Source organism: Sminthopsis crassicaudata, chromosome 1, assembly GCF_048593235.1.
Source record: "Sminthopsis crassicaudata isolate SCR6 chromosome 1, ASM4859323v1, whole genome shotgun sequence".
Classification (NCBI taxonomy): Eukaryota; Metazoa; Chordata; class Mammalia; order Dasyuromorphia; family Dasyuridae; genus Sminthopsis; species Sminthopsis crassicaudata.
The window spans coordinates 616,960,957-616,984,487 of NC_133617.1; the positions used below are offsets into that span (position 1 = coordinate 616,960,957).

Genomic DNA, 23,531 nt, shown 5'->3' on the forward strand with positions numbered 1-23,531 from the left:
CTCTCCATTATGTGAAAACTGGAGGGGAGAGAAGGAAGGTCAAAAAAAGTACTCACAAAAGGTTGGAGATGCCCTGGAGAAATTGTTGTGATAACCGGCAGTAAAATTTAATTAATATTAAATACTGCAAAAACAGGGGATTTAGACGTAAGAGGGTCTCTGTTACCTGTTCCTTTATGTTTGTGCCACTTGTCATCCTGCCTGCATCTCATGTGACCCTCCTGGTCATGTCATTGGCTCCTGCCCATTTTGGATCATAGTTATAGCCAACTCAGGGCTGACACACCATCCAGCGGTCCTCAAACTTTTTAAATAGGGGCCAGTTCACCGTCTCTCAGACTGTTGGAGGGCCGGACTATAGTAAAAACAAAAGCTCACACTGTCTCCGCCCCTCAGCCCATTTGCCATAACCCGGCGGGACCACATAAACATCCAGAGTGGCTGCATCTGGCCCAGGGGCCGTAGTTTGAGAACCCCTGCTCACATCTGCCATTCCCAATGGGGTTTTACTGCAGGATGCTTCACGGATACATGGCCAAGAGATTTGTGTTAGAACACAAAAAAGATAGGATCCTAGTTGCAGAGTCAGAAATAGGGTTCAAATGTCACCTCGGGTATTGATTAGCGAGGGGACTTGGAGTGGATCACTTAACCTCTTGAGACCTCAGTTTCCTCTTCTATAAAAAGGGGTTGTATTTAGTGAGCTGCTCTAAGTTTGTTTCCATTTCAAGAAATGAGAAGGCCTGGATGAACTTGTCCCATTGTTTCAACAGCCCTACAGAAGTTTTTTTTTTTTTTTTTTTTTTTCATTCAACATTTTTGTTAATCCCTTTTCACAATTTTTGGGTCAAAGGGATAGCTGTCACTGTGGACAGGAAGTGGCAGAAACCTGATATCTAGCATTCTGGATAATGTTTTCCCCTTCTTTACAACAGATAAATTCCTTTTGGGTTCTGATCTTGTTTGTTTAAGATAATCTGCAAAGCTGGTAGGTAGCTAGGTAGTAATGGAGCTTTTAACTCACTCTGACTTCCCATTACCTCTATCTGTAGTTTGATTATCTCATTCTGCTTCTCCATGTCTTGAGTTCTTAACTTCGTGGTCAGCTCTGAAATCTCCACTTCCTTTTTCTCCATCAGCTCTTTGTGTTTTTCTTCATTTAGTTCAACTAATAAAAACACAAACATCAAATAATATTCTAATAATACAATTAGGAATGATCAGCCCCTATAACCGAGGAAACACTTAAGAAAAAATCTATTCCCAAAAAGCAGTATGTGTTAAACTCAGGATTCTCAAGCAGTTCTCTTATTTTTGCTCTAAAATATCTATAGAAATAACAATAGCACTCGTTTATATAGTTTGTAAAAGACTTTACAAATAGTAATTCATTTGATCCTCGTAACCACCCGGCAAGAAAGGAGCTGTTATTGCCCCGGGTTTACGGAAGCAGCAGGGGAGGCAGCCTCGGTGACTGGTTTGGGAGTCTCACTGCTGGAAGGGTTGGCAGGGCATGAGAGTTCGCGTCTTCCCCAGTCTGGGCCCAGAGCACCAGCATCTGTACCACCGGACCGCCGGATAAGAAAAGGAGTGAAAACGATTAAGTGAAGAAATGACCGACTCCTTGGGGAAACCTGCCCCGGACGCAATTACAACTCGGTTCCGAAAGATTTAAGGACAAGGACCCCTCACCCTAATTCAAAACCCAAACAACGGATCCGCAGAAAGCCGGAATTCTATGAACCCACAGACTGACTGCAAGGGAGACCCTCCCCTGAAGGGGACAACGCGTTCCTCGGGACTGGCTCTGGCCCACTTGGGCCCGGTTTTTAAAAGTATCCGCTCTCCGGGAGAAGGCCACAGGGAGAGGAAAAGAGGCTCTCCAAGCCCGGAGCGGGGCGGGGCCGAGGGGCACAGCGCACTCGTGGGGGTGCGAGGCGGGAGCCCCGCGCTCTGCCCGGGAGCCCGTGAGAACTGCTGGCCAGGCGCGCCCCCTGCCGGCTTCTCCCCTCTCTGTCTCGTTGGGCTCCTGAGATTGGACCGCAGTTCTATCATCTAAATCAAGGAAAGTTGGTGATAAATTCTCCAAATTTGATCCCCAAAGAACCAAAACCTATTTCCTTCCAATGAAGGAGAGAAAAAAAATAAATGTGTTCTCCACATTTTCCTTCTTTTACATAGTATTTCATTAAAGGGACGGAAAATGTCTATTTGGATCCATTCGCCTCAAGAAAATGGTTGAGACTTTATTTTTTCTGGATATTAAATAAAACTCATTATGTTTAGTAAAATGCCTTGAAGTTCTCTGAAAAAATGGCCGATGCTAAAAAGGGTAATCATGGCAATCTTACACTGATTTAATTGTAAACTTTTTACACTTAAGGCAACTCCCCTTGCAGAACCTGATGTAGCAGAAAGGGCACTAAATCTGGAGTCTGAAAACTCCGTCTCAGGGCCGCGGCTTACGACGGCCTAGCCTCGCTTCCCCTGATAGCTCGCGCGCTCCTGGGAGCGGTGTTTATCACCTTGCTTTATTGATGCTCTTTGTGTCTTAAGCTCGGAGTTTCATTATCTGTGTGATCTCAGACAAACAACTCCTTGGGTTTTAGTAATGGTACTTATTTGATAATGGTAATCATTTAATAATAGTAATCATTTGATAAATTTCCCTCTTGGGGTTGTTGTGAAGATTAGATAATATGTATAAATCCTTTGTAATGGTAAAACATTATAAATATTGTAAGCTATTACTATTCCAGTTGGCATATAAGCAACTATGTTTTAAAAAAAGATATATAGAAAGAATTTTCTTTAAATTGGCTATAAATGACAACCAAAAACCCCCTGTGTACATATGCATGCATATATGGGAGTGCAGATGCACTTACACGCATAGGAGGATATCTTGATCCATATTATACGGAGCACATTTCCATGAATTCCATGGAGCGCCATCTCTTATTTCTTTAGATACACTAATTTTGCTTCCATTCAATATTTAATATGGACTAGCGCGGTGGAGTAGTGGAGGGAGCGCTGGGGTTGGAGTCAAGATTTAAAATCCAGTTTAAATCCAACCTCAAAACCAGCCTAGCTGTGTAGATAAATCACTTAATCTGTTTGCCTCTGGCTAAAAAAAATGGCACACCACTCCAATATCCAGTGTTGTGAAGAGTCAGACATGATTGAAACTACCCAACACATCATCAATCTCCTGATTGAATGGAACATGACTCAAAAGTGGTTCTTTACTGCAAAGAGAATAAAATTTATTAAATCATAAATGATAGGCATACAAAATACTCAAATATGTTACTTCTACATCATTTCAAAGTACAAACTTTTAAAAGATATATTGCTTTTTTTTTTTTTTTTAAGATATATTGTTTAATAACATTAATTAATTAGTTTGGGGGTAAAATGTCAAACACAAATTCCCAAGATTAGTTTTTTTAAAAATTGAAATGTACAGCACCTTAAAACATGGTAATGTTTCATCTAGACATAAAGGTGAAATTATTAAGGCAGTAGAGTTACAAAAATTAGATTTTCAGGGATGAGAAACCTATTTAATGTGATATAATGAATATTTAAGAGTCATATAAACAACATTTTGAGTCACCTACTTTTTTTTTGCATATCCAGATTAACTTTTCTTATTTCCATTTTGTGTTCTTCCTCTTTAGTTTGAATTTCCTTTACAAGTCTGTCAATCTGACGCTTATATTCCTGTTTAAAAAAAAAAAAAGTTTTATATGTGTGTACTAAATGTGCTTTATAATTGTTGATGTAGCACTCCCTTAGGAGGGCTCCTTCCAACCAGTACTAACAAGCAAGGGCACCCAGTGGGAGGATAATCTTAAAACTTGCTTTTGAGCTCCCTTCATATTGGGATATGTTGACCTATATTATAGGGAGCATATTTCTATGAATTCCATAGAACTCCATCTCTTATTTCTTTTGATACCCTCAAATGACATTTTGCTTCCATTCAGTAAATATTTTGTGTGGACTAGAGGCAGCTAGATGGAGCAGTGGATGGGGCACTGGAGTTGGAGTCAAGATGTGAGTTTAAATCCAGCCTCAAAAATGTTCCAGCTCTGTGAGTAAATCACTTAGTCTATGCTTTTGGCTAAAAAAAAAATGACAAACCACTCCAGTATCCAGTGGATGAAACCACCCAACAACAAATCTTCAATCTTCAGTTGAATGAAACATGACTCAGTAAATATAGTTAGATCAAAATAATTGATTACTGAGATGGCCTAGTAAAGAAAAGCAATTATAAAATATTCCTTTCCCAAATCTTGGACACATTTCTTCTCAATAACATAGCATTCATGTGAAGGATAAGTTCAGAAGAGTAAAATGGTGATGTGGGATATGTGTAGGATACAGCAAAGGCAACTCACAATATCTAATATAGTTTATGGCCTGAAGGTTTTCTCTTTTTTCCCCAGGCTCTTCAAGCATTTTTTCTTGGCTGCTGCAACCCTTCTGGGTAAATTATTCATCTGGGTTCCTACAGCCTAGTCTTTCATTTGTGTTTTGAGCTCTCTTCAATGAACAAATTTTTGATGGATTGTTTCTCTCTGGACAAGTTATTGATAGATGCATGATGACCTCCTGCAAGGGGTCTCTTCTTTAAATTGCTCTCCTGAACACCCCATACTTGTCCAGGGTTTAGTTATTTAAAGCCCCGAAAAAGCTTTCCATCATTTGTAGGAAAAAATATTCACATTTCAAAAAGGGATCACTAAGTATTAGCACCTTGTTAACATGTTAATATTCCTTATCTCTGTTATCTACTCTTTGATTATATCCATTCTGTTGACTATATCAATCAAGGGAATAGAATCTCATTCCTCCTTTCTTATATTGACAATATAAAGCTTCAAGGCTTGAAATTGTTTTTCTAGAAAGAGTTAATTATCAGATATTAATTGCCACTATATAAATATTGTTTTAATAATCTGCTTTGAGAACATCTCTTGCAATTTAAAAATTCAATTTTAAATTTAAATATTAAAAGTTGTTAGTCATGTCTTTTGGCCACCAGAGGGTACCAACACACTAGCATTGAGCTCTTCCTAACGTGAGCATGAGCCCAACTTTCAGAACTGATTCTGAGCAGAGTCCTTTTTGAAAACAACTCTTCCTACCACTTGTCCTTATCCTTTCAAGTTTTTTCTTCTTTAGGTTAATAGTCCCAGTTTGTCAAGTTATTCCTCATATGAAATAGTTTCGATGCTGACCTCTGCACCATCCTTTCCACCTTCTTCTGTTAATATCTTCTTTAAATTGGGACCTCTTAGCCACTATGATTTGGTCATATGCTGATTATCCACTCTGCTTCACTGACCTCTACTTTAGTAGCAATTTGACCAGAACAGAGTATGATGGCAACTATCTTATTCCCAATTCCAGACACTATACTTTCATTAATAATGGAGTTTAGAGGGACATGCCATACAACTGGCTTACATAGTCTGTTGTCCACTAAAATCCTAACTGTGAAAAGTACCCGATTGATTCTCTTCCAGCTTTTCTTATGCTATAACTTTTTAATATCCTCTATCTGTGTTACATTTGTTGTGTTGTGTGGTTTAAGATGTTGACCTAAACCTAATTTCTACCAAACTGCTTTCTGGTTTTCTGAGTGGTTCTTGGCAAACAGGGAGCTCTTTCCCAGGTTATTCATGTTCTCAGATTCATTAAACATGAGTAGTTCCTAATTCTTCATTATCTAGTTTGTTTGAAAGGTTTACTTTTCTATTCCCCCTCTCCCCCCATGCTGGGATTAAGTGACTTGCCCAGGGTCACACAGCTAGGAAGTGTTGTGTCTGAGACCATATTTGAACTCGGTCCTCCTGAATTCAAGGCTAGTGCTCTATCCACTGCGCCACCTAGCTGCCCCTACTTTTCTATTTTTAATTATTACCAAATGTGACTTTTAAAATCTAAGTCATGTATCAATTCAAAGCTTATTTTTAGGTATATGGTGTGAATGTTGGTCTTATACCTAGCCTTTTCCAGACTGCTTGCTGGTTTCTCCAGCAGTTTTTTTTTTTTTTTTTTTTCAAATAGTGAGTCTTTACTATAGAAGTTGGGGTCTTTGCATTTATCAAATATTAGCCACTATGATCAATTGTTTTCTTTATGCTGATTATCCACTCTGCTTCACTGACCAACTTATTTTTAAAGTAGTAGCAAATAGCTTTGATGATTATAGCTATGTAGACTAGTTTGAGAACTGGTACTGCTGGGTTCCCTTCAATTTCATTCCACCCCTTCCCTCCCATTATTGGTTTTGAGATTCTTGATCTTTTTTTCCTCCATATGAATTTCATTATTTTTTCTAGATCTATAAAACAATCATTTAGGAGACAGGATTGACATGACCCTGAATAGATGAATTAATTTAGGTAATATGGTCATTTTTATTACATGGCTACATCCTACCTAAGAACAAATAATATTTGTAGACTTATAAAGTCTCTATTTCCAAAAAGAGTGTTTTGTCATTATTTTGTGGGTAGATTCTCAAACATTTTATTTATTCTGTAGTTATATTGAATGAAATTTCTCTTTTCATCCTGTCTTCTGTGTTTTATTGGTAATATATAGAAATCTAATTTATTATTTTTTACAAACTATAACTGTTGAAATTATTATTATTTTAGTTTTTTTTTTTTTTTTACTTGGGTCTTTTGGATTTTTTGGTAGAGTATTATACTTGCAAGAAATGATAGTTTCAATTTGCATTTTTTAATAAGGCTATTGATAGCTTAGATTTCTTCCTTGTTCAATGATCTTTTGTCAATTAGGGAATGGATCTTGCTCATACAAAATTTGAATCAATTCTTTATATATTTTGGAAATGACAATGTTATGGCAATGATTTCCCTACCAGTTATCTTTCCTTTCTAATTTTAGTTGTGTTAGTTTTGCTTGTGCAAAACTTTTTAATTTTATATAATCAAAATTGTTCCTTTTATCTTTTGTATTCCTCTCTGTTCCTAGTTTGGTAATGAACTCTTTCCCTATCTATACATTTAGAGCTTATTTTGTAATTCAGAATAAGTGAATAAGCTGTTGATCTACATCCATTTTCTGCCAGACTGCTTTACAATTTTTCCACTCTTTTTTTTTTAAATCAAAGAATTAGTTCTTACCCCCTATCTGAAAATATCAAACACAAATTGAATGTGTCCATTTGCTTATGTATGTTGTGTATCTAATTTGTTCCACTGATAAAGCTTCATTTCTTAACCATTATCAAATCATTTTGGTGATAACTGCTTGTAGCATAATATGAGATATGGTACCACTAAGTTTTCTTCCGGTTTTTCATTATTTCTTTCAGAAGCTTTGATCATTTATTTCTCTAGATTAATTTCATTATTACTACTTATTTCTCCCTCTATAAAGTAAACATTTGTTAGTTTGGTTGGTATGACATTGGAAATTTACCAAAAAAAATTATTTAAAATAAATTAATTTAAATAATATTGTCATTTTTATCATATTGCCATAGCCAACCAGCAAATAATGATCATTTCTGTACTTATGTAGGTTTGTCTTTATTGTATAATGAATGTTTTTTAATATGCATTTTAAATTTTTTTCTTTATTTTTATTTTATGTTCTGTAGCTACTTTAAATGGATTTTCTCTTTCTTCTTACTGGGTTTTGTAGATAATATACAGAAATGCTGATGATTTATGTAGATTTCTATTCTGCAACTTTGTTAAAGTTAATGTTTCAATTACTTTTTGATTGATTCTTTTGAATTCTCCAGATAGATCATTGTATCATCTACAACAAATAACAGTTTTGTTTCCTCTTTTTTCCCCTGTGAAATTCAATTTCTTTTTGGTGTATTACTGGAGATCAAATCAAATGAGATAATATGTATAAACACACACACACATATATATATAATATATATTTACATATAAAGTGTTTTGCAAATATTAAAGCACTATATAAATATTTTTTACTACTACTATGTATATCACCACCATTATACCACTACCACTACTACCATCATCATAACAATATTAAATAATATTGATGATAATAGATCTCCTTTCTCCATTACATATAATATTAGCTCTTGGTTTTAGATAGGTAGTACTTACCATTTTAAAAAGGGATTCATTTATTCTGATGTTTCTAGTGTTTTGTTTTGTTTTTTAACAGAAATAGGTGATGGATTTTATCAATAGCTTTTCTAGTATCTTTTGAAATCAGGTAGCTTGTGTTATTTTTGTTGCTAATATGGTCTATCACATTTCTATTTCCCTTATATAATGAGAGGGAGAGGGGAGGAGAAATGTGCAATGATGATTCTTGTTAGGTCATATGACAAGGAGCCCTATTATAATATTTATTGAATTAACTTTGTATTCCTCATGTAAACCCAACCTGGTCATAATTTCTAATATTTTTAAATGCCAAAGTTTTTTGCTATTTAAAAAAATATTTATATGATGTTCACTAGAAACATTGGCCTAAAGTTTTTTTCTTGGCTTTGTCTCTTCATGGGTTAGGTATCAATAACATTTGTATCTGAGTTTGGAAGAATCCTTCCTTTTTCTATTTTTGCAAATGGTTTATATAATATTGGAATTAATTATTCTTTGAAAGTTTGATAGAATTTATTTGTAAAATTATCTGGTTTTCAAGTTTCTTTGGGAACATTTATGGCTTGCTCAATTTATTTTTTTATGATACTGAATTATGTATTTTGATTCTGTTCTGTTAATCTGATATTTTAAATTGTCAAATATTTTTACCCATTCCAATCATCAGTTTTGTTGGAATATAATTGGGCAAAATAGTTCCTGAATACTTTCATTTATTTCATCTTCTATAAATTCTTCATAATGTTGTATGCAAAAATTTGATTTCCTCTTTAAAATCAGACTTGCTAATTGTTTATTGAATTAGTTTTTTTTTAAACTTCAGTATTATTTGCCAATTGATTTTTTTCCTTTAATTTAAAAAAATCTCTTCTTTGATTTTCAGACTTTCTATTTTGATATTTAGTTGGAATTTTTAATTGTTTGTTTTTCTAGTTTGTACTTTTAACATTTGCAACCCTGTTCATTGATTTGTGCTTTCTTTCTTTTGTTGTTGATAAATGTATTTAGAGATATGAATGTCCCCCAAGGACTTAATTAGCGGCATTACAAAAGTTTTGGTATATTGCTTCATTGTTATTTTTTGATGAAATGTTATTTTGTTCCTATTAAGTATCTATAGATCAATTCTTTAGAATTAAATTGTTTAGTTTTGAATAAATTATTTTTAAAAATTAATTTTTAAAATTAACAATCTTTTTTTTTTTTTTTTTTTTTGTTAACTGTGGTTAGTTAATTCAACTAATTTAAAATGCTTTCTTCAAAGGCTCATTTTTGAATATAAATTTCATTTCATTATGGTCAATAAGGTATATGCTTAATAGTTTTTTCCTGCATCTATTTGTGAAATTCTTCTGCCTAAAAACATGATCAATTTTTGTAAAGTTGCCATTTTTGAATGGGAAGTAACAAAATTTTTTCTATTCATGTTTAATAATCACCAGAAATTTTTCATATCCAGTTTTTAAAATAAGTTCTATTGAGGTTCTTAATTTCTGTATTGTTTATCTTTTTGTCAGATTTGTCTAGATTTGACAGGTATATTGTGATGTTCCTTATTACTTTGCTTTCACTGCTTAGTTCTTCCTACAATTCAAATAATTTTAAAATTGTGTTTAGATGCTATGCCATTCACTGAATATATGTTATTTATTGATACTGACTAATTAGAGAGGATGCCTTTAATCATATAGTAGTTTCTTTGGTTATCTTTTTTTTTTAATAACATCTATTTTTATTGTCATTTTTTTATTGAAATCATTACTGCTACTTTGAGTTCTCCTGAATCACAAAAAGATTTGCTTCAGACCTTCATTTTAATTCTATGTGAATATTAATGTTTCAGGTTGGATTCTGCTTTTTAATCCTTTATGCTACCTGCTTTTATTTTCTTTTGGAGAATACCTTCCACTCACATCCTATTATTGGTGATTATGTATCTCCATTCATCTTAACCACTTGTACTTTTTTTTTTTCTCTTTGCCCTTGTCTTCTTATTTACAAAAGGAGAAAATTATGAAAGAGGAATTTGCTGAACTCTAATGATCTATAATCAAAGCAATCTGCTTTTCCTTCATTTTTTCCTGTCCCTAATCATAGGTTTTCAATATTTCACTCTCTCCTTTGTAGTCTAATCTGATTGGAATTTGTTTCATTTCTCATTGCTCTCTAAACTACTCTGCCCTTTCTCACTTCATTTAAATTAAAATTTTATTTTTCCCCATTTACAAACAAAAACAATTTTTAGTACTCAGTTTTACAAGATTTAGAGTTTAAATTTTTCCTTCCTCTCTCCCTTCTCTTCTCCAAATGGTAGACAATTTGATTATAGATTATATTTGTGCCATCATGCAAAACATTTCCATATTAGTCACATTTGTGAAATGAAAACACAGCTCAAAAGGGGAAAAAACCCCATGAAGAAGAATTATGTGGAAAAAATAGGTCTTAATAAAAAAAAATAGGTCTTAATCTGCATTCAGTTCTCTTTATCTGGATGTGAACAGCATTTTCCTTTGTATGTCTTTTGTCTTATTTTGGTTGCTGAAAAGAGCTGAGCCATTCATAGTTGATCATCACATAATGTTGCTTATACTGGGTACAATGTTTTCCTAGTCTGCTCATTTAACTTTGCATCAGTTCATAAAAGTTTTTCCTGATTTTTCTGAAATCTGCCTATTTATTATTTCTTTCTGCTGTTTATTCATCAGACTTCTCTCTCTTTTATTCTTGGGTGGTATGGGCAAACTAGTACTTTGTCCTAGACATAGGGGCTAAGAAGAGTTTCCGCTTTTTTGTCTTAGTCTTTTAGTGACACTGAATTAGATTATGCCTTGGCTTCTCTGTCTCCTGAATGCAGAGTCCTAAACTCAGGGTTGACCTGTCATTTGTGGTGAAGCCAGAGAGGGCTCTACCAGGTGTGGTTAATTCTGTTGGTAGCATGACTCCTACAAAAACTCTAGTCATTTTGCTTCCCAGAGTGTGTGTTGGCCATTTTTTTTTTTTTTTTTTTTTTTTTTTTGGGCAAGGCAATTGGGGTTAAGTGACTTGCCTCGAGTCACACACTAGGAAGTAGTAAAATGTCCGGGTCCTCCTGATTTCAGTGCTAGTGCTCTATCCACTATGCCATCTAGCGGCCACGTGAGCATTTCTTCCCTGTAGTTCCAGCATCAGCTGACTGGATACTAGTCTACTTTCTACTTTGTCCAGGCTTAAGAGCTGCAGGTAGGGGTCATGTCTGGATATGGATCTGAGGTTTTAACCTTTAACAGAAGGAAAAATTGGCAGAAGACTTAAGGGATCTTTTGGAAGCAGTTCAATTGTATTCCACTTAATAGACTGAAACTACAATGGTTAACTGAAAATGAGAAACACATCGCCATATGTATGCAATAAACACATTTAGAGAGGCAGTGAGAAGAAGCAGATAGAAAGAACCCTCATCATCAGGAAGACTGCAGGTGTGAATACATCTTGTCTACTACAGATAAACACTATGTCCCTAGGCAGACACTTAGTACTCAGGTTTCTCAAACTATCTCTGACAATAAAATCACTGGTCTGAAAGAAAATGTGTGAGAAAAAGGTGAGAAAAAGGAGAGAAAAAAGAAAATGTGTGTGTGTGTGTGTGTGTGTGTGTGTGTGTGTGTGTGTGTGTGTGTGAGAGAGAGAGAGAGAGAGAGAGAGAGAGAGAGAGAGAGAGAGAGAGAGAGAGAGAGAGAGAGAAATTCAGAGAAAAAGAAAAGGGGACGAGAGAGATTCAGAAAGAAAGAAAATGGGGAGAGAGGAAGGAAGAGAGAGAGACAAGGGGAAAAGAGGGAAAGAGAAAAGGAGAAAGGGAAAAAAGGAGAAAGAGAAAAAGAGGGAGAAAAGAAGGGGGAAGTTATGTCTATTTTATGACTTAAAAACATAAATATTCATTTAGTAGAATTTTGGTAGAGACAATCAAAAACTTCAGTAAAAGAAGTAAAGGTGTTAGAAAAAATAGAATCTGTGCCCATTGTTTACTAATACAGGAAAAGAAATTCACTGGCATAATACTGATTGGTATTATCTATATTCTGTTTGGGTTCCACATTGGTTATTTTTCCTCCTTATAAATTAAATTCTACTTTAGAAAAATAGGATTTCAATAATTTCTTTTCATTGTATTTTGCAAATAGAGCCTTCATTAAAGCCCCACTTCAGTTACTCAAAATGCCATAAATGAATTTTTGAAGGCTGTGTCCAATAAAATACAAATTGCAAAGGCTTTGAATGTGGGCTTAGAGACTAGCCCAGCTGAGATAGAAAATGCATATCATTTAAAGGTTGGTAACCAGGTAAAACATTTTTGGCTATAGCAATTTATAAAGGTCATCTGAGCCATGGGGTTGCTGTCTTCATCAATGAAGTGCTACCCTTAATGAAATAATGATGAAATATATTGAAACATTGAAACAAAAATAAAGTTTTTAGAAATATAATCAATCTTTTCTTTTCTTTTTCTTTCTTTCTTTCCCCCCCCCCCCAATTTAAGGTCTTGGTATAGGATTGACTTTATTACATCAAGCCTCACCTGCTCATGAGATTTTAACTTCTCCTTCAGGATATCATTATTTTTCTTTAGCTGTTCATTTTCATCTGTATAAAAACATTAAAATACATATTTATACACTGAACTACTTTTCCAACTAAATGTTTTCTCTCGGTGTCATTAGGTCTTAAGTCACAATTATTTCATGATTTTCTACATAATGTGAAAAAAAAAATCAAAATACTAAATTTTTTGACTCTGCTATTTTAATGACTAGGCATGACTCTCTGAGTTCCCCTTTTCTCATCTGCCAAATTTGTGTTATAATAGTCACACTATCTACCTCTCAGAATTATAGCAAATGAATATATATGCCTAGTATATATATATATATATATATATATATATATATATAAATATATATATATATATATAAATATATATATATATTCATGCATAGATGTATTTATATATGTGTAAATAAATATGTATACAGTGCTTTGTAAAACATCAAGTATCACAATTATTTGATATTTGTAAATCAAAATTTACAATATAAAATAATATTCACACATGTAAACTATCATTATCACTATAATATTTATATTTATATATGACTAATAAGACCTATCTATCAAAGAAAATAATTTTAAAGATATGAAGATTGTAATGGGTATCTTAATGCTTAATTTTTGTTGGATAAATCTTCTCAAATTGCTATTTACTTGACCTCCATATTTTTAGGCTTGGGCATATGTAGTAGGGCAGAAAAGAAACATGTCTAGGTATAGAAAATGAATCTAGGACCAAGATTGGAACCAAGAGTTGAGCCAGAGTAGGTGTCTGGGTTTTGGAGTGTCTGAGAATAGGTATGGAGGCAGGTATGAGGTACAGAGTCTAGTCAAGAAAGGCATCAGGGCCTGGTGATCAGGATAGTAGAAAACTAGAGATGGGTTATCTGATTTTTTTTTCCTGCTCTTTTGATGTATGTTTCACTTTTTAGCAGTGCTAGAAAATATGTCACCTGACCATATGTCAAATTGCACATGAATTCAATAGAAAAATTTTCTGTACCCTTTAAATTTGAGGTAGATTTAAAAAAACAGTAACAACTTTCTTCCAAAATCCAACTTAAGGAAAATTTCATTCTGATTTTCTTGTCTTGTGAGACAAAAAAATATAGAATACATTTCTAATATCTTTAATAATATATGGTAAGAGAATATTAAATAGGTGAATATTGCAAAATGAATAAAAATTGTATCATATAAACAAGGCTAAGTAGAGATTAATACTTCTTTACACTAACCATCCACTCATCTGTCAACCAATTAAATAAGCATTCTACTACCAACATTCATTACCTTATCTTTTGTCATCTTTGTCTATTAGTTGGGTGGAAATAAAACCCATGAGAATTTTAAGAGGACAAATCAGAGTCAGAGAGAATAAGTGGCTTGTTCAACTTGACCCAACTATTTAGTGTCAGAGCTGGAATCCTAAACCAGGTGTCTCCTGACTCCAGTGCTCTTTCTACAACACCAAGCTCCCTCTCAATATGGAAAACACAATGTTTTAAGTGCACATTATTAATTCACAAAAGAGCATAAAAAAAAACAGAATTAGATTAATCAGTATGTCATCATGCTTAATTGCTCAAAAAGGTAGGAATAAATGATACCGTTAAGAATCAACAAAGCAGTATGATATAGGTCATTAGCACATTCAAAAAGGCAGGGAAATACATCTATGGGGGCTGATTTCACAAAATAAAATATTAATAAATAAATTGTTAGGGGATTAAATCAAGTTTTATTTGGCCAAATAAAAATTAATGATTTTTTTTTTAGAAAGGATTCTACTTGCTGCCAATAATTTTGATGAGGGCAACAATTTCTTCCTCTCTCTGAGTCTGCCTGTTGTTCATTTATTTTAGTTGAGTCCAATTCTTCGTGACTTCATTTGTAGTTTTCTTGGCAGAGATCCTGGACTGGTTTGTCTTTTCATTCTCCAGCTCATTTTACAGTTGAGGAAACTGAGGCAAACAGGGTTAAGTGACTTGCCCAGGGCTACATAGCTAATGAATGTCTGAGATCACATATGAAATCAGGACAGCTCTCTATCCACTGTGTCATTTTTACAAAAACAGAACTGACTAAGGCCAGGACTGCTTAGTTGGCTTTTTACAGAATTGACAGCATTGACAGGAGGGAGAATGAGAGTCAGATGAGCCCTCATATGACAGAACAGAAAATCTTAGAGTTGTGTTTGATTAAATTTAATAAGGATAAATATAGAATCCTCAACATTTTAGAAAGACCTCTGATAAACCATAGTGAATCTAGAAAAGGGTAACCAGAATAGTGAGACAACTAAAGATTATGTCAACAAAATATGGATAGAAGGAATTAGAGGTGTTTAATTTAGGGAAGAAAGACTTGTGAACACAGAATAGCTGTCTCTGAGTACTTACAAAAGGCAAACTGAAACAAACTCTCTTCTACTACTTCAGTTACTGGAGAGAATGGGTTCAAACTAAATCTTGTACAAATGTTCCCTTACCAAATTAATTTCTTTTTTAAAAAATAGCTTTTTATTTTTCTAAAAACATGCAAAGATAGTTTTCAACATTGACTTTTGCAAAACCTTGTGTTCCAATTTTTTTTTCTTTCTTCCCTCTCTCCTCCCTTATACAGCAAACCACTCAATATAGGTTAAACATATTTCCATATTCATCATGCTGTGCAAGAAAAATCATATCAAAAGAGGAAAAAATGAGAAAGAAAAAAACCCCAAGCAAACAAACAACAACAAAGATAAATACTATTCACATTCAGTCTCATAGTTCTCTCTCTGGATGCAGATGGTTTTTTTTTTATCACAAGTCTATTGGAATTGCCTTGATTCATCTTATTGTTGAAAAGAGCCAAGTTCATTACAATTGGTCTTCATATAATCTTGTTGCCATGTACAATGTTCTCTTGGTTCTGCTGATTTCACTTAGCATCAATTCACATAAGTCTCTCCAGGCCTCTCTGAAATAAGCTTGCTTGTCATTTCTTATAGAATAATAATATTCCATTACATTTATATACCATAACTTATTCAGCCATTCCTCAATTGATGGGCATCCAGTCAGTTTCCAGTTCCTTGCCACCACAAAAAGGTCTCCTTTGCTTCCAATTCATCCATTGGCTTGATCATCCTCAGAAGTGAACTTGGGAGCATACCCTTTGATCCAGCAGTGTCTCTACTGGGTCTGTATCTCAAAGAGATTATAAAAAGGGAAAAGAACCTGCAAAAATGCAAAATGTGTAAAAATGTTTGTAGCAGCCCTTTTTGTAGTGGCAAAGAACTGGAAACTAAGTGGATGCTCCTGGATTGATTTACTGATGAGTAGATCAAACAGGATGCTCACCTGGCCAGCTATTGAAACTATAGCAAACTGCTATGGACACTGTCAGGCCTCTGGAGACTCTTCTTACTTTCTGAAGTTCACAAATTTCTAATCTGTTCTGTTCTCAATTCTCATCCAATACATATCAGGAGAGAATGGACAGAGCAGGGACAGAAGAAACAGAAGTGGGCATGCATTCATGGTCACACAGTGATCCAAGTAAGAAGGGAGGGTAGCCACAGCAATTGCTATTCTTCCTACCTGGAAGTTTTACAGCACTTTTCCATCCCCACTCAAAAACTACCTGGGGACAAAGAGCTTATGTTGAATGTTCAGGCCTTTTGAACGCCTTTCACTTTTGACATAGAAGCCAATTTACAAGACTTTTGTTCACTATGCAAGTAAGCCAATAGGAAACAGAGAATGCCTACAAGTACTCTAAATTGGGGAAAAGGCCTTTCATGCCAAAGCTTGAAAGCAAGCTCACTAAACCTTCACATGAATTGACTGCAAACAGAGCACATTGTACATACTCTCAGGATTGTGCAGCCATTGGCTATTTCCCCTTTGTCTACCTTGCCTCCTGAGTTTGGAGTTGCTTCTCTATGAAATCTATAGGGGATGACAGAAGAAACATGGGGTCTAAAAACCAAAAATGAAACAAACTGGTGAACCCCAACTTCAAAGCAGTTTAGTAGTTATTACTCAAATAAATGGATAATGGTCGAGAGCCTAGCCTTCACAGATTGAAAGTGGGGAAGTATGTTAAATAATGACCAAATCTAGTGTGAAGTTTTTGAGGAACTCAAGTCCTTAGATGAGTAAGAATGGTCCAAAAAAAGAGATTAAGCTGGGAACATGATGCTTTTTTGTTGTATAGAACTTAATTTATATCATAAAAATGCCAAAAAAAAATCAAAACAGATATCTTTCACAATTATGGATATCATGTGATTTCTTAATCAAATAAGGCAACTTGTGATCGGAAAAGATAAAAATGATATGGAAAAATGACTGTCAAGAGGCCTGATGAATACAAACAATATAGGAAGGAATGGGAAGACCACAAATAAATTGAATCAAAGTGAAGTAAGCAGGAGTAGGAAAACAATATACACAATGACTACAACAATGTAAATGTCAAGAACCACAATGTCAAAATAGAATGAATACTATCTTAATTTTTCTCTTTGACAAAGTGGGAGACTATGGATACTAAACACAACATATAATGTGGACTTGGTGATATGGTTATTATTTTTCCTGAACTGCTTTTAAAAAATTCTTTATTATAATGGCTCTTATAAAGGGAGAGGGGATGCAATCAGAAATGGAAGTGATATAGAAACAAAGGGTATCAATAAAATGATATTAAAAATAATATAAAAAAGCTTAGCATTTTGCAGCTGAGGCTGTCCTATTGAGGGAGATGAGAGGCTTCAATAACACAAATTCTGAAAGAACAAGATGAAAAGTTTTTTCTTTTTTTTTTTTAAACTGGTTATTAGCCAGGATTCCCTGCCACTTATTTTAAAAAATTGGAAATAAGTTGGGGGCTTTAAGCTGATGGAGTGATTTCAGCTGGACCAGAAATGAGACAGTGGGACATATAGCAGAGTAACTATGTGGAGACTATGCTTATTCTTAAGCACTGTCATCTGGCAAGAACCACAGCCAAGGAGCAACTATAAATCCAGCAGAACAGAATCTAATAATGGAGACTACAAATCCAGAGAAGCAGTGTTTAGCAGTGAAGTTTTCAAGTCCAGCTATCAGACTCAGAGGCAGGTGAGGCTGCTGCAATAACATTACCAAAGGTTATTGGTAGTTCTGTAACATCTGATACATGAACTGATCTGATACACATGTGTAGTGGTGACGTGTATTAACTATGTATGTGTCCCTTAGTGTGAGCTGAATATTTCACCATATATATTTCCTCTATATATCTATTCATCTTAATGATGCTATATGCGAATGTCTCAAGTTAATAGGCAAGTTTTTTGACTACTTTTATGCCATTTTATTAAATATGTTTGCCTCAATGTCTTTTCTATTAAAGATGAACTATCAATGGGGCTCTGATTTATAATTTTAGAGGCACAGGTTTGAAATTAGGAAAGCCATTCCATAGCAAACTTGTCTTGCCAGTTGGAGTGAGCCTCCAAGAATAAAAATTATCCAGAAATGGAATGATTGATCTCCACGCATTAAAAATTATCCAGAAAATGGGTAATTTTCATCACTAGAGGTTCTCAACTGGATGCAGAAGTTTCAGAGATTTGCAGAAGAGATTCCTGCTTAGTTGGGATTAGATCTCTAAGAGCATGTGATTCTGTTCCTCTGGAAAAATAAGGTCCTCCTTCCTTTTTGACAGGCCAAACTGAGGTAGCAAGGAAGTCTAGGGATCATTAAGAGAGCTGAGGACAGTTAAAAAACAGAAAAGGCTAGTGGATGAAAACGTGGAGAAAAGAGAAAATGTTGAAATGGTAAAAGAAAAGAGCCACATATTGTTTAATATTTTGTACATTTGAATATTGTGTTGGTATTAGTAAAAAGCAAATAATAAACAATATTTCAATATGACAATGTATGATAGAAATTATTTTGAAAAATTTTGTTTCAGAGTTATACTATAATTTTCAAGTGCAATTCTAAAAATAAAAAAATATTTCATAAAAACTTCTACTGGCATAAGGACACATACATACATATACATATTTGTGTGTGTGTGTGTGTGTGTGTGTGTGTGTGTGTGTGTGTGTGTATTAGATACCTTTCACTTAGAGGTAAATTTTAACCTGTAAAGAAGTCTCCTTTTGCAATTTTATCGTTGTGGTGTAATGGTGTAATGAATATAGATATATTATACTACGAATATAGATAATGAATATAGATATATAAAATGAAACCATTCTAGTAACTGTACTGTCCATATAATTTTTGCTTCCTTCATTTTGTGCCCATGATTCTCAAGAATTTTAGTCCAAAAGTCAAAATCATTTGACTTGAGGAAGATTCTTGATATCCAGCCATTGTTGGAATTCTTCTTTTGCAATTCATAAAAAAATGCATAAACCCTATGCACTCAGAGCCTTATCAGTCTTTTGACCAAATATGAACCAAATATTACTTTGGTTCATTCCCATATGATTAAAATTGGTGTGACCAGAGTAGCCTCTACAATATATTCTTATTTGGTTTGTGAGTCTTCCAATAAATCTGGATGGAGATAATCAAGTCAATGCTTGTGAGCCAATATCTTCCAAGAATTCACTTCATGAAATTCTTAGTAATGTATTCTATCCTTTCAGTCTGGATATTTGAGAGTGAAAAAAATGATAATGGCATTTTCTATAAATTCCTAAACTCAAATGAAGTAAGTGAAAACTCAATGTTATAAATTATGATATCAAGCCATTAAGTGCAAGTAAGCACACTGAGAGTTCTTAATCTATGACTTAATCTGTTAATTTTTCCGAGAAAAAATATATCTTTATTTCCATTAATCTTTGATTTCTTTTTACAATTCTTTGTATCTTATTTTAAGCATTTAAAAACATTATTTGGTCCATAGGCTTTACCAGAGTATTAGAGTACATTACACACAAAAAAAATCCCTGAACTGCAGTAAAAAGCTCATTGTTGCAAGGACTGATATGGAATAATGAGCAAGCACTTTGAGCCCTTTTAAAGAGTTTACAAAAAGCAAAAAATTTTGGGTTAAAATCTTGGTTGTGCTTAGTTATTACCCACATGACCTTGTCATCTAATATTTATGGGCCTTATTTTTTTTCTTTTGCAAATTTAAGGGGCTGAATTAAATCAAATATATAATCCCTTCCAACTCTAAATTGATATTCTCCTGAAATTATCCCACAAAATCAACTTGGAGTTTTGATTGGTGAAGATTTCTCCTAATGAAAAGTATTTTTGGTTGGTTATGCTAAGTGGTTTGGTTTTCTTGTCTCTTCAAATGTCTGATTTTTAACCATTGTTCAAAATGGGAACTAGTAGCAGAAATATTTTGATAGATCTGTGGTTTCAACTGTGTGTTTATTTGCTACAAAAATATAGAATCCTCTCCATGATTTTTTATTCTGTATCCTACTTTCCTCCTAATTCTTAACTAAAATATTAATTAAAAACACATGAGTCCTTGATCTTATTCTTTTACTATATTGAAGATAAGAATGAATTACACATGCTGAGTGAAATGAGCAGGACCAGGAGATCATTGTATACTTCAACAATACTGTATGATGATCAATTCTGATGGATGTGGCCCTCTTCAACAATGAGATGAACCAAATCAGTTCCAATAGAGCAGTAATGAACTGAACCAGCAACACCCAGCGAAAGAACTCTGGGAGATGACTATGAACCAGTACATAGAATTCCCAATCCCTCTAATTTTGTCTGCCTGCATTTTGGATTTCCTTCACAGGATAAATGTAAACTATTTCAAAGTCCGATTCTTTTTGTTCAGCAAAACAACTGTTTGGTCATGTATACATATGTTGTATTTAATTTATACTCTAACATATTTAACATGCATTGGTCGACCTGACATCTAAGGGGGGGGAAGGAGGGGAAAAATTGGAACAAATGGTTTGGCAATTGTCAATGTTGTAAAATTACCCATGCAAATATCTGGTAAATAAAAACTATTAATAAAAAAATTAATTACACAGAATGTCTTTCTTTTTTGCCATATGATTAGTTCATATTTTCTGATCATTCATGTCCTCAATTATGTCTTTATATAGCTTATTATATGCAAACTCTTATTGGTAACTTAAGGGACAGGTCAATTCCCTGAGAACCTCCACAGCTGTGGATCATAACATCTGAAGGAGTTGCAGGGCAGCCATTGCTGACACAGGAGTTGCTAACTGGGAATGAGATAAATTGGAGGCAGAGGGAAGAGGAGAGAGGTCAGACAAGGCAACGACCTCTTAGTCAGAGAGGTCAGAGAACAGCAACTGCCTCTCAGTCTCCTTGTATCAGTCTCTCACACGAGGAGATCCAATCTACAGATCTGGGTTGGATCTCCAGCAGCCCATGTCAAGTGGCTCCCATGTATTCCAACAGATAACATTCTGTGGCAAATTACACACACATACACACACACACACACACATGTCCCATTTATCTGTAGTTAATCTGTGATGCTATTTTATGATTCAGAATCATATAGCATCATTTGGAGAATATTGGTATAGTTATTAACAACAAAATGACTATGGTTAAAAGAACACAACTCTGAAAATATGAACACTTATTATTTAATATATAGTGTTGAGAAAGGGCTACCACAATTAAAGGCCTTTCAAGAAAGGCTGTAAGAAAACTTCATAAGACAAACTTCCTATTAAGATGAATGAATGAAAAAGCATTTATTAAACTCTTTTTATGTGCAAAGTACTCTGCTAAGTACTGGGATTACAAATAAAAAATCAAGACATTCTGATCTTTTAAGACGTTCACATTCTACAAGACAACACTTCTAAGAAGTTTCTGCTTTTTATATGATACTGTAATCAATCATGTATTCAGTATGCTGGAATGAACAAGCAATTCATTCTGAGAACTACAAGTGTTTATGCTTAGCTTTATGAGTAACAGTAACTGCAATTTTGGCCTTGAATCCAAGTTTTGGTGAATCAAAATGGCTTCCTTTTGAAGCACTCGATTAATTCATGTTGTCTGGTAAATGCTGGTAGTGTGTATGCTGATAATAAAACATGTAAAAATGTGTATTTGTGAAATTGCAAGGTTATGAAAAATTAAAACCAAATGGATTAAATTCAAAACATGAATATCTGTCTATTCAATTGTGCATACACATATATCCTCTGCATCTTAAACCATTTAAAATTTTAAAGTGCTAACCTATAGATTTTATTTTAAAATCATCTGCCAAATTTTATCATTAAAAGAATTTTCTTGAACATTCAATAAACCTGGCAAAATATTATTTTTGTCAGTTTTACAAAAAAATTAGAATTCAAAAAATTATGCACTAAACAGTTTGAAATATTCTGATGTTAGTTCTGCATGTAAAATGACTTTTTTCTGACAAAATAAATGTCTATTATATTAGGTAATAAAATTATAGACAAAATATAGAATCTGTTGATTGCTATAATGTCCCTTCTAAAACTAAGCTTATATCTACCTTGTAAAATGCTAAAGCATTTTAGTGTCACATTTTAAGACAGTGCTTAGTTTTTATGGTGCTTTTCATCATGGATTCACTTTAAAAAATAAATTTCAGGGAAGAAGGTTTATTTATTAAAGGTTAGTTTCTTCTTTCAAGAATGACAATGTTACCAAGAGCAATGGATATAAGCAACAGTATGGTAGGGGAGATCATGTGCTAGTTTTCATCAGAAAGACTTGGGTTCATATCCAGCCTCCAACATGGATAATCTGGAATAATGAAGACAAGTCAACATTTAATTTTGTTAGATCTCAATTTCCTCTCCTGAAAAATGGGAATACTAATTCCCACAGTACCCACTTTACAAAGCTATTTTGAGGATCAAATGAGATAATATATGCAAAGTACTGTACTTGTATAAGTACAAAGTACTTATACAAACCACATATATTCAAAACAACCATTTTCATTTGAAAAGGAGGGGCTTTGAATAGGACATCTACTTTTCTTTTTTCCCTTACAGCAATGGTCAGAGTGATTTGGGGAGAAGTGGTAGTAATGAATATGTGACCTAAAAGTGTTATATTTATCATTATTAAAAATTAAGGTAACCTGCCAAGACTTTTGTGAGAATCAAATGAGATAATAATTGCAAATTGCTTAGTATAGTGTCTGGCACATAGTAAGTTCTATATCAATATCATTCATTCTTCATTCCTTCATTTGTCATTATCATCGAGGCTTTATGTTTTTAAGTTTTACATGGCTAAGAATAACAGGGGCAGAGTCAGAGTGCCCAAGGAGCAAGCAGACAAATAACCATAATAATGATCAAATAATAGAAATAACAACAATGGTAGCTATAATATAATGGCAGCCAGGTAACAGTAGACAGAGTCAGGAAGACCTGAGTTCAAATTCAGCCCAGATGCTTAGTAACTGTATAACCCTGATTAAGTCACTTATTTATTTCAGCTGCCTCATCTGTAAAATGGGAATTATAATAGCTCCTACCTCTCCAAGCTGTTAAGAAGATCAAATGAGGTAATAATTTTAAAGCACTTATCATAGTGCCTGACACATAAATGTTAGCTATCATTATTATTAATAAGAATAGTAACTACTTGCCTTATGTACCATTTTACAATTTAAAAATACATTTTTGGTGTATTAGTTCATTTTAATAAAAAAATGTACTTATTTGAAAAAAAATTAAGGTAACAAACCATTATTTAAAATTCATCTTATTGGCAATTATTTATCTTTATGGATTTACATATATCTCCTAGAAATTATGAAAATAAG

At 33.8% G+C, this 23,531-nt stretch overlaps 1 protein-coding gene across 2 annotated transcripts in view; it reads right to left on the reverse strand.

Moving 5' to 3' along the window:
* Positions 1-23,531, reverse strand: part of CCDC152 (coiled-coil domain containing 152) — a 56,514-nt gene that overhangs the window by 4,471 nt on the left and 28,512 nt on the right. For both annotated transcript variants that reach the window (XM_074300973.1, XM_074300890.1), the window contains exons 5-7: positions 12,706-12,770; positions 3,627-3,729; positions 1,041-1,168 (exon numbers count right to left, since the gene is read on the reverse strand). In XM_074300973.1, the coding sequence (XP_074157074.1) occupies positions 1,041-1,168; positions 3,627-3,729; positions 12,706-12,770 (296 nt within the window). The remainder of the gene's footprint in view (positions 1-1,040; positions 1,169-3,626; positions 3,730-12,705; positions 12,771-23,531) is intronic.